This window comes from Capsicum annuum, chromosome 10, assembly GCF_002878395.1.
Source record: "Capsicum annuum cultivar UCD-10X-F1 chromosome 10, UCD10Xv1.1, whole genome shotgun sequence".
Taxonomy (NCBI): domain Eukaryota; kingdom Viridiplantae; phylum Streptophyta; class Magnoliopsida; order Solanales; family Solanaceae; genus Capsicum; species Capsicum annuum.
The window spans coordinates 168,916,972-168,929,387 of NC_061120.1; the positions used below are offsets into that span (position 1 = coordinate 168,916,972).

At 31.1% G+C, this 12,416-nt stretch overlaps 1 protein-coding gene across 2 annotated transcripts; it reads left to right on the plus strand.

Annotated features, from left to right (window-relative positions):
• Positions 1–1,930: 1,930 nt before the first annotated feature.
• On the plus strand, positions 1,931–7,665 carry LOC107853051 (ATP-dependent zinc metalloprotease FTSH 8, mitochondrial). 2 transcript variants are annotated; one of them, XR_007045967.1, is made up of 7 exons: positions 1,970–2,133; positions 3,651–3,799; positions 4,308–4,754; positions 4,873–5,640; positions 5,786–6,013; positions 6,273–6,546; positions 6,690–6,824. XR_007045967.1 is itself a non-coding variant. In XM_016698069.2 (6 exons), the coding sequence occupies exons 2-6, from the start codon at positions 3,680–3,682 to the stop codon at positions 7,203–7,205; spliced, it is 2,079 nt and encodes a 692-aa protein (XP_016553555.1). In that variant the 5' UTR covers positions 1,931–2,133; positions 3,651–3,679; the 3' UTR covers positions 7,206–7,665. The 2 variants fall into 2 exon arrangements, 1 of the variants encoding a protein (XP_016553555.1); XM_016698069.2 differs by lacking the exon at positions 6,273–6,546 and having other exon boundaries at positions 1,931–2,133; positions 6,690–7,665.
• Positions 7,666–12,416: the final 4,751 nt, after the last annotated feature.

Here is a 12,416-nt window from a genome sequence, read left to right on the forward strand (position 1 = left end):
AATACTTTATAATATTGCGCCAATATTGTATCAAAGATATCATTGATGATATATCATTTCATATTGGTTCACAGTATGACATAACATTTTGAGATCTCATCACTTCATTATTTTCAGGTACCTAAACTTCTCATAAGGTTTCATGAAGTGTCAAGAGCACAATGCCTTCTTAGTATGATTATTTGCTCCTTATTTTTCAAGGATTATTTCATTTAAAATAGATTAGTCTATCATGCTTCATGCATGTGTAGAATTTGTCCTTTATGAACACAAACTAGGAGCACTTGCAGCTTAAATATGAGATGCGTTCGACATTCGACTTGAATTATCTTTTGAATGAGGATCTGATGATAATTCCTAACATATTTCATAGCTGCTTATAATCTCCCCCTTATGTTAGAAAAACTAACATGCATCCTCCATCTTTGTGCATTATGGTATATTCATTAATCATATATTGCACATCAAAATTATTAGATGGGATAATTGGCTCTTGACCTTGAACCAATTGAGAGGGAAGAAATAATCATAGTTTCTTGGTCTAATGCATACAAGTGTTATTGTATGCAACATATCATATTTCAGACCAATACATGAAACTTTGTTCTCATCAGCAATGGTTTAGCTATTTATTAAAGGCATCCAATGCCAAACCATTTTTATCAAGATGAATTATCTTGATTGCACAGTCTGAAAGTTGTGTTCTTAATTCTATTTTATTGAGCAAGCAATTTTATGAATGTCAAACTACAGGTTGACAATAAATGTACATGTGATTATCTTATTGATGTATTTTTTTTTTCAACATATCACATGAAAGGTAAGCGGGCCCTTATTCACCTTTTATACTTTTAAGATTTTAAGGGATCCAATCCCAAAATTAGTTGGTCCAACCAACTTATCATGAGAACAAGCAACATTAAAGTTCATGAAGAATTTTCAAATTCTTCAATATATGTTCAATACTCAGTATGCACATCTTTGGGTTGTCGATCGTTCATGTCAATTTATGAACTTTCAAGTAAATTTCAGATTTACTATTACATGAATAAATTTCAGATTTACTACTTCAGAAGTAGATTTCAAAATAACCCTTCTCAATTATTTTGCCTCTTTCGGAGGTGGATTGTGATTTCCTTACAACCACGAGCACGTTCGAATTTATATACAGTCACATTTACCCTTAAGGTCTAGATCTGTATTTATAATGATCAAAATTCTCATTTCCAGGAATGAAATATAATCATGCCTTAAGCGTATCAAATTATGATAGCTACAACAAAAGCAAATTGAGGCATATATGATTTATCACTACCATATTCAATTCAAAGAATGAAGTATATATTTCATGACTTTTCATCAAATAGTCATTATTTTACCTTAGCCATCATAATGTCATCAATATAGTGCGTTGAGATTCAAACTCAACGTCTTATCCATATAAAGTCGTCTTAGGCATAAATCGATGGGACTTGAACCCAATATATTATCATCCCTTTGGATAATATTGTTTTTGAAGAATAAATTTAAAACATAAATAGTTCCAAACCAATTATTCTTCCTTAAATTCAACAATAATTATATTATTAGTAGCAAAAGACAGATAACATAAGGAATTACTAACCTTGAAATTATGTTTAGATTTATAATCTCATCTTGTTTGGCAGAGTCTTGTGCTGATAATGTGTTATGAAATATAAAGCAAATACAAGAAGAATAGAGAAAAAAGAGTGAGTAATTGTTATTTGTCTTGATGGATCAATTACAATGAGGAAACCCTTTATTTATAAGAAAAAATTAACCACTAACCTTGGGCTTTTTTTATAAATAGACATACACTATATAGTAAAGTATATAAAGTAACACCGACTGTATATCATACATTTATAACAAATACATCATTTTTGCATAATGAACAAATAAAAAAATAATGTCAACGTGACTTTTCAAGTCAAAAACTAAAACCAAAAAGTGACCAACATCCTTGAAAAATACACTATGAAATAACCACCCCAAACCCCAAACCCCAAACCCATTTCAACAAACTCACAGGAGAGTAGAATGGTCTTTCTGACCCGCCAACTTGTTCATCAAGCCAACCCATAGCCATTTCTGCAAACATTATATTTACAGGTAAAATTGTGATGGTGCATATGATATGATACTAGTTGTAAATTCAGTGCCCGTGCTAGAATTGTGAGTTTACGGGTATAGAATTTTTTTAATAGCTCATGAGGGTTTTTGATATATATATTTTGTACATATTTAAGTGGATTTTGTAGTACAAAAAATAGGGTTTGAACCAAAACTAGTGGGTTCTGATGAACCAGTCGAAACTGTCCCTGGTTGTAATATTCGAAAAGATTTCAGAAGAAATTAAAACGAGCTGCAGAGAAGAAATTTAATATGTTGATAAAAAGAGGTCTTAATGAATATTTACTAAAAATAACTCGTAATGTTGATTACAAATCCCTTGGGTAAGGTCTCTGCATACACTCTATCCTCGCTAGATTCCACTTATGGGATTATACTGCTAAATATGTTGCTCGGGTGGGTGAAGAGGAAATTGGGGAAAAGATTACAAGGTGGGGAATGGAACCCTCACCAACAAGGTGAAAGTTCGGGTAACCAACCAACTTTGGGTTAAAATAGGGGTTGATTTTTTCTTTTCTTTCTTTTTTAACTGGGAAGATGTCTATTTGTTTAGTAACTTGGAAAGCCACATTGGCATTTTAGCTAAATATATTTTTTGAGTGACCAATCATAAGCTCAATGGTTTTCAAAGTGATAAAATTAGTTTATTGATTTTTATTTAAAAACATCAGTAAGTTGGATGACCACTTGAGGAATTAGCTCCCTAATCCCGGTTTGATTGTCACTGATAGTTACATTTGATGTTAGAGAATTTATGGCGGAGTAAAATGATTTGAAGTGAGGTAACGAACTTTTCTCGACTGTGTAATTGTAGGGATTATCTCAGTTGGACCCAAGTTTTATTCTGAAGTATGCTCAGTATGATATGTAAAAGCTTTGAATTCAATATCATTATATATATTAATATCTATATAAACTTTGTAATATTAGAGATGACATCAAGAAATGAGATGTTCTTTACTTATCAAAAGAAAATGTGTAGATGTACTTTATACTAGAAATTGGTTAAAAAACTTTGTGCAAAACTGATAGTTATATATGAATGGTTATGAAGTCTAAAAAGTGGGATAGAGTTGAGGTGTAGAGATGTAAATGATTTATGCTATTCCAAAATGAGGGTACTTTATCTGTGTGATGGAGATCGGAACAGCAGAATTTCGAGTGTGCTTTTCTTGTGTGGCGTGTAGAAAGCAGACGAAGGAAATTAGAAAAACAGGGATTCAAGTTGCCTATTTTCTCTAAGCTGGTTGAGATATTGGTTGTTCTAATTTAATGCTATTAGGTTTCTTTTAAGAGTTTCCGAACTGAATTCTAGTAAGCAGTAGATTTCGATATTATGTATTAACAATGGTGTACAAGTGCTTGTATACGAATCAGAACCACGTGTTAAAATTTTCTTAGTGTGAAAACCTTGGTTGCCGCATTCTTCTTTTTAATGTTTTGTTCCGTTTAGCTTGTCTGTGGTGAATTTTTTTCTTTGGTTTAAACTTTGGCAGTGCTGAGTAGAAACCTTTGGGGGAACTTTATGGAGCAACCTTCATCAAAAAAGAACTTCATGAAGCAACATCACTATATATTACTGTTGCTATTTATTGTTACTGTTCTGTCATCTATATTACTCCTGAGCTATCTTGAGCAGGAGCAGGTTAGTTCTTAACCAACAGTTTGTTGTACAGTTCCTCACTCTCATGGATGAAATTCTTAGCTTGCTTTTGAAGTATCGTTTTGGATTTGATCTTTAAGCTGAAATCAATTTCATTTAGCAGCTTTTGAAATTAGAACTTCTTAAATCAAATGGCATATAAAGAAGCTTTGGTGCTCATGCTATTTCACTCAACCATGTGACACTTTCATCTCAGTTTTAGATTACCAAGTTGAAACATATTCTTCTTAATCTAATTGGTTATATTGATATCTGTAAAAGTAATAATATAATAAGGTGGATTATTATTGATGAAGAACTACTATTCAAGGGTTTACATCGTAGCTATGAAATTAGAGAAGCAACGCAATGTTGTATATGTTAAATCTTCTCAGTGGTGACTTAGCAGGATTCTATTTTCTGGGAGCAGGGAAATATTTGTGTTATTCTACTCATAAGATGGTTGTATTTTTTCTTTTTCATGGTTACCTCCTTTTATGTAAATTCTCAGATTAGCTTCCAAGAGTTCAAAATCAAGCTACTTGAACCTGGTCATGTTGATCGAATTGTTGTTGCTAACAAAGAAGTAGCCTCGGTTTATATAAGGAACTCTTCACCTGGTAATAATCAAACTAGTGATGACACAGTTCAAAGTCCTACAAGTGGTACAAATGGTCGTAGAAACCTGAGCCACCACAAATACTATTTCAACATTGGTAGTGTTGAGTTATTTGAGCAGAAGCTTAAGGAAGCACAAGAAGCATCTGGAATAGACCCTCAAAATTACGTCCCTGTGGTATATGTTAATGAGTTGGATTGGTTCCCAGAACTGATGAAGTTTTGTGTAGTGATATTGCTTCCAGCTATCCTTTATTATATGGATTTGGGAGGTGTTCGTGGAATATTTAGTATTGGTAAAGCTCGGTTCATGAAGATGGACAAAAATGCAAAGAACAAGGTGAGAATCAGTTCCCATTATTGAGGAAGCTTCAAAATAACCAAGAATCTTTTCACTGAGTATTAGTAATTTTATGATTAGTTGGTAATTAAAGTCAGTTGGCTTTTTTATGGTACAGGTATTATTCAAGGATGTGGCTGGATGTGATGAAGCCAAGCAAGAAATCATGGAGTTTGTCCACTTCCTTAAGAATCCGAAGAAATACGAGGATTTAGGAGCCAAAATTCCCAAGGGTGCTCTTCTAGTGGGTCCTCCTGGGACAGGAAAGACACTTCTAGCTAAAGCTACAGCAGGAGAGTCTGGTGTACCTTTTCTCTCTATTTCTGGTTCAGATTTTTTGGAGATGTTTGTTGGTATTGGACCAGCTAGAGTAAGGAGTTTATTTCGGGAGGCAAGACGATGTGCACCGAGTATTATTTTCATAGATGAGATTGATGCAATTGGTGGTGCAAGAGGGAGGGGACGCGCTGCTGGAGCAAATGATGAACGTGAAAGAGCTTTAAATCAACTGCTTGTAGAAATGGACGGATTTGCAACCATATCTGGTGTTGTTGTACTTGCTGGCACAAATAGACTTGATATATTAGACAAAGCTTTGTTAAGGCCTGGTCGATTTGATCGCCAGATCACCATTGATAAACCAGATATAAAAGGTCGTGAACAGATTTTCAGAATCTATTTGAACAAGTTAAAAATTGATCAAGAAGCGGCATTCTATTCAAAGAGGCTTGCTTCTCTAACACCAGGATTTGTTGGAGCAGACATTGCAAATGTTTGTAATGAATCTGCTTTGGTAGCTGCTAGGAGTGAGAGTACCAAAATCAAAATGCAACATTTTGAGGCAGCAATAGACAGGGTGATTGGTGGTCTAGAGAAGAAAAACAAGGTATTCAATTTCCTCATTTTTTTTCTCGAGATGCTGTAATAAACTGCAGTCCAGTAGGTTCTGTTAAGAACTTGCAAATGGCAAAAAACCTTAAGTTTGAAGCATATAATTTATAAATTCAATGGTACATTTGTGCTTTCTGCAGGTCATAAGTAAGCTGGAAAGGAGGACAATTGCCTATCATGAATCTGGCCATGCTGTTGCTGGTTGGTTCTTGGAACATGCAGAACCATTACTTAAAGTGACAATTATTCCTCGTGGTACAGCAGCACTAGGATTTGCTCAATATGTGGACAGTGAAAATCTTTTAATGACCAAGGAGCAACTATTTGATATGACATGTATGACTCTAGGTGGCCGAGCTGCTGAGCAGGTAAATTTATCAACTGTCTCCTTGCTTTCACATGTTCTCCTTCAACATTATCAGTTAATCTTTTGGAAACATCTCATTTCTACGAAATACTGTTAGAGAGTCCTCCATTGTTTGGAAAAATAGGTTATTGTCTTACATGGTCTTGGATATTCCTCGCATCATATTTCAATAATGAATCCGTTGTATCATGAGTTATTTGTCTTATGGTTCTGCTTGAATATTTATAGTCATCAAATTTGTTTGCCACATGTCATTTTAGGTACCCTTTTTGCTGTCATAATATGGATGAGTAATTTTCTCGGCATATTTAAGAAGACAGCATCATGCCACCAATTTTACAGAGTAGCATGCCTAAATGTATACATCTAAATAATTCCTGATGATTTTGGTCGTATTCAATTATCTGCTTTTCAACGTCAAAGAAAAGCTGCTCAATGAAGTAGTAGGCCATTATACGGCAGACAATGGATTCTATAGATGGAGTGAAGAATCTAAAAAGCAGGAAAGAATGAATAACCTAAAATGCAACTTCAGTACGTGCTTTAATGAAAATGCATTCTCTTTAAACCTTTAATAGCAGCTTGCTTTTTCTACCTTTTCTACCTTGTATTTTTCACTAAAAAAATCATTTTTTTCACATTTTTCGTATGGATATTAACTGCATAATATCAAGTAGGTTTTGATTGGAAAAATCTCAACCGGAGCTCAAGATGATTTGGAGAAAGTGACCAAGATGACATATGCCCAGGTAGCAGTCTACGGTTTCAGTGACAAAGTTGGTCTTCTTTCTTTTCCGCAAAGAGAAGGTACATCTGAGATATCAAAGCCCTATAGTAGCAAGACTGCAGCACTTATTGACAATGAAGTCAGAAAATGGGTAGCCAAAGCATATGATCATACGGTACAGCTTATAGAGGAACACAAAGAACATGTAGCTCATGTTGCAGAGTTGCTATTAGAGAAGGAGGTCCTTCATCAAGATGATCTTGTCCAAGTATTGGGTGAACGCCCATTCAAAAGTAGTGAGCCCACGAACTGTTACAGATTCAAGCAAGCATTTGAAGAAGAAAACAAAGAAACTAAAGATATCCTAACGAACAAGAATGCACAAGATAATCAATCCTCGCTTGTGGAATCAGAGGTGGTCCGAGTCAGTGTTCTTAAAGGCAAAAAAGCGCAAGAAATAGCATAGAAAGTCACGAGGTATGTTGGGGCTATAAGCGTAAAGAGAAAATGTGCAATGAAAGGATTAGTTCTAGTAAAGAAAAGTGCAATGAAGAAATATATTATACGGGCAAAATAACACAAAAAACTACAACCAATTGTAGTATATGAAGTAAAAAGCATTTCTGTTCAATTTCAAAACCCGTTGGAACTTTGATTTAGATGCAAAGGTCAGCTTTTAGTTTCTAATTCAGGTTAAATGACTAGTTTTTCTTGTCAATTTTCTAATTCCTTTTCCTGTTGAAGTGTAAAGCTTATTCTTAACATGTTATCAGTGACGGAGCCAATAATTGCAAGAAGGGGATTCTGTTGGTATAATTGTGGGGTGGTATTTTGTAAATATGATTCTAGGTAACTCCAATTTTAGAAAATTGTAAAAATTACTAGTACTATTTTAAGTTCTATTATTTTACTATTTCTGCTCCTCATCTATTACTACTTGTCTCGAATATCTTTATTTTCTAACTATCCTATGGTTGCGTATGTCTTCATAAAATATTTGTGTATTTTGCTTTCTTTGAGTCAAGTGTCTGTCGGAAACAATCTCTCTATCTCATGAAGTAGGCGTAAGGTTTGTACACACTATCTTCCTTACACCCCGCTTATCGGACTAGACTATTTACTAGCCCTGATGTTAGTAACACAGATTTGGGTACTCCATGAATGATATCAGGAAACACAAAACAATAAAAGGAGAAAACTTTTATATTGAACTTATTTATGATGACATGAACTAAAGTTACTTGTAATTTTTTCTCTTCAAATGTTCACAGGTATCCCGCTGTTTTATTTTATGACAGTGGTCACTTATCAATAATATATCTTTTAGAACTTAAAGATTTTATAAGAGCATGTCATTAAACTTAAAATTAAAGAGTTTGTTAACCTTACAAAGAAATGGAAACGATTAGAGTATTATGCATCATTATGCTGATTTTCTTTCAATGGTGTTTCGGCAATTACTTTCCACGTTTGCACTATTACTTATTGCTTTTCATTTTACACCGGGTTTGACCCGAAATGTAATTTAAGAAAGAAATGGAGACTTATAAAGCATATCAAAAGTATAGCTAAAATATGTGGTTTTAAAACATCTAAAAATTACACAAATATACCACTTATGTTTTCAATATTATAAAAAATCTCAACTCCCTAAACATATTATAAAAATCTCAACATATACACAGAATGTTATGTATATGTCGGCTATGTTATGTATATTAATAGGGAAAGAGAGTAAAGTAACTAAAAAAGTGGAAAAAAGTGTAATTACTTTCAAAAAGATTAGTATTTATGTTATTTACACTTAAAACATATCATGACTATAAAAGCATAGGCAGGTTTATACATAACCACTCGGGCACCAAAGGTGCTCAGAGCAGAGTCAGGAATTGAAGTTTGAGGGTTTTAAAAATTAAATTTAAAAAAATTGATATAAATAACACATATTCTTGAAAGTTGATTTGGGAAATGGTTTTGAGTGTTCGTGAAAGAAGATAGTTTTTTTGCTTGAGAGAGAAATGTGTGTTTTTTTTTTTTTAATTATCACATTTATGTTTTGCTTCTTTGTTTTTTTACCTTAAAAAAATCTTTTGGATAAAAAAGTCTGCATATTTATAATCTATAATTTATAATTTATAATATATCTATAATCTATATTTATCTATAATCTATATCTATAATCTATATCTATATATATTAAAAGTGTGAAGGGCCTAAGAAATATTGTTTAAATTTTTTGCCCTTCATTAAAAGACTTTGCTTTAGATAAAATCATTATTTCTATATTTTTTTCTAATATTTAAGATTTGAAAATTAATTAAATATATTTATGATAAAATCTTTCCTTATTAGAAGTCATAATAATTAATGACAACTAATATTTTTTCATTAGTTTAAGAATTTTAAATCAACTAAATTTGATTTTAAGAGGATTTAAAAAATCTAGAAATAAATATAAATGCGTTAGAATAAGAAAAAAATGCAAAAAACAATCCATCAACTACTTGAAACTTCTAATGGTAAAATATATATGTGCTTACACTGAATATATGTTTATTTTTAAATTATTATATTAAAGTATGTAGAATCTTTGAAAAGTGATTTAAACTTTTATACTTCATTAAAAATTACCGCAATATATAAAATTATTTAATTTTAAATAATCAAAGGTTACACGTGCGAGACACGTGCGCTTAAATTAGTAATATATTAAAAGTGTGAATATTTTTTCAAAATATTATTTAACTATCTTTATAGTATTTCAAATTAAGGAGTTCTAAAATATATGGATAGAGATAAAATATATGTAATTTTTTTTAGAAGAATTAATAATTAATGGTTCTTAAAAATTTGTGGTAAGAATAATATATTTTAAGAATTAAGGAATAAATTTATGATAAAATTTCTAAGTTTTCTCCATAAAAAAAGACGTTAATGAAGGAAATATTAATATTTATTTAATGTCATCCATAGGAAGAGTAATAAAAACAAACTTAATGGTACCCAATTTTCAATTATAAGATACGTACGTGATATATCAAAATTCAAAAATAATATACATGTAATTAATGAATTTATGGTTATATTTTTGTGGTTTCTCATTCGATGTCCGGTACTCGCAATGGTTTGGTTATAAAATTTGATTTAGGAGTCCTCAACTTTTAATTTTTTTCCAAGTTTATAAATTTTTTATTTTAAGATTTCTAACGTAATTAGAATTCAAGAAACATAAAATTAAATATTTCCTGTTTAAATTGAGGTTGCTTTATTATACCTATTCTACATACATAAAAAATTAGAACTATTTCTATCCACTATATAACGAGTTACGTGCTTACATATGTCCAAGTTATTTTGATCATAAAACATTCATTTAGAATCTCCCTGCAAGTCTATATCTGCAACTATTCTATAGTATATGTCGTCTTTACATATTAATTTATGCACTTAGCCTTTATTCCTTCACTTTTTATTGCAGAAATTTTAGTTTTTTTATGTGATTTGGTTTTGTTTTGTAATGTATTCATTTTTTTCACTTTAATTTGTTTCAATGGTTGTTACATATTCATAATGCAACGTATTGTATTTTATTATATTGTTTTAGTAAATACGATATTTGGATAAATTCTATTATTTTTAGTCGTTACTAATGTCATACATCAACAATCTTTGAAAGCAATTGAAAATCGCTCAAGCTTCCAATGCGGAGATGGAAGCGGAACTAAAAGTTACAGATTCAATCTGACCAATTGAAAGTAAGATTAGGTTACCTTATTTTTAGGACATGGATGATGATTTAATGAAGAGGAAAGTTCCAGATATGCTTTGCACGACCACAAACTATTATTATATATCAAAAGGAGAATGGTATCTTACCAAATAATTTTGGTTTGAAGTAGAACTAATCAAATATGTCTCTGTTCAGTGTCTTGAGATCATATAACAATTGACTTTATCTCTTTCTTTTTTTTCTTTGTTTAATGATGACTTAGCTTTGATTATGTTATTTAATTATATACATTAAGTATTTTTTTTAATAATTTCTTGTGTTTTTCTTTCAGTTGAAATTTTTTGATTGAAAAATTGAATGAAATATGCATGTTGCCGCTGAATGAAGTAGCCAAAAAAATTAAAGGTTTTATCTCTTTCTTTCTTTTTTCTTTGTTTTAATCGTGAATTAATTTTAATTATATTATTTGGCTATGTAGATTTTAGTATATTATTCTTTAGTATTGTAGTTGAATTTTTAGTTAAACTTACTTGTTGAATTCGAAATATAAAGTTTTAGTTAAGTGTTGAATGTTGATATGTGAGCTTTTATTTGGATGATGAAGTTTAGAGTTATAATCGACTCTTTCAATTTGGGGCCTACTAATTTATCAAGTGAATTATTTATGTAATATGCTTAGAAATTGATTAAATTTATTTATGGGCAAACAATATAAATTCTGACAATTTGGAGCTTAATTACAGAAAATTCTGACATTTTATATAATTATTGAAAATCTAGATTTTGGGTCTTTCAAAATACATTAATTAAATCCTGATACATCCAACGAAGATAAATTTTTCCTTTGTAAAGATAAATAATAAGCTTCAGATACATCTTTTTTGATTTTGAATCTGTCAAGATGCATAATTAGTTTCCTGATACATCCAACAAAGATATATAATTAATCAAAATTTTTGTAATTAATTTGCAAGAATGAGAATGTGTGTAAATATGATAAGTTAAGGTGTATATTTATGTTATTTTTTCTTTATTTTGTAACATAATTTTTTTAAAGTTATGCTCTTAATGATATAAGTCACACACATAATAATTTGCTCATTTTATATACATAATTTTATTATTAACATAGCACAGATGTGCAACGCAGGTATCCTAAACTAGTATAAACACATGTGCATAAGATGAAAAAGAATAATAGCAAAAAAAGAACAAAAGATAATATTGAGAAGGGGTCTAAAACCCACATAACTCGCAAGAGAGCAATCTTTCATAACTTCATCGTGCCACTGAGCCATCTGCTTTACTTTTCTTGTGAGTCCAGACCGTGAAATTTATATATATTCATTGGAATATCTAATACTAATACAAGTTTTATGTAAAAGCTATCGAGTTCGCCGGAACCTCCTTGTTCTATTATAGCCCTTTCCTTGAAGGTGCCCATCTATATTAGTAGAATTTTTCAAAAATGTCAAACGGGTGCGTAAATTTTACAAAAGTAATATATTTTGGAGAATCTGATACAGGTGCGGCATCAAAAATAAAGAATCTCGTGTTTTAAGTAATTATTTATATAGAAAAAAAGAATCACGAATACACAAAATAATCACAAATTATAAGTGGAAAGATAATTAGTGAAACAGAATTCAAAGGGACTTCCTAATAAACGTGACAGTCAATTGGGGGTTTGGGCTGTAGGTGACAAAAGAGTTTTAAAATGAGGTGTAGGTGACACAAGTCTTAATTATTAGGTGGAGGTGACAATTACTTTATTATGGATTTAGAAAGTTGGAAAAGTTTGAAAATAACCCACAAGTTTTTAAATTTACACTTTGATCCAAATGTTAGCCTATATAATGAAAAATGGAGGGAAAATGCGTCTTTCTCTCTCTTCTCACCCATTGTTATTTTATCTCTCTTAGCGATTTTTGTTGTTCATTGTTGTTG

What these genes read in the sequence shown, in the direction of transcription:
- LOC107853051 (XM_016698069.2), top strand. Translation starts at nt 3,680, where the DNA reads ATGGAGCAACCTTCATCAAAAAAGAACTTCATGAAGCAACATCACTAT. An exon ending in ACAAAAATGCAAAGAACAAG is followed by an intron (nt 4,755 to 4,872) that starts GTGAGAATCAGT and finishes TTTATGGTACAG; the next exon opens with GTATTATTCAAGGATGTGGC. An exon ending in GTCTAGAGAAGAAAAACAAG is followed by an intron (nt 5,641 to 5,785) that starts GTATTCAATTTC and finishes TGCTTTCTGCAG; the next exon opens with GTCATAAGTAAGCTGGAAAG.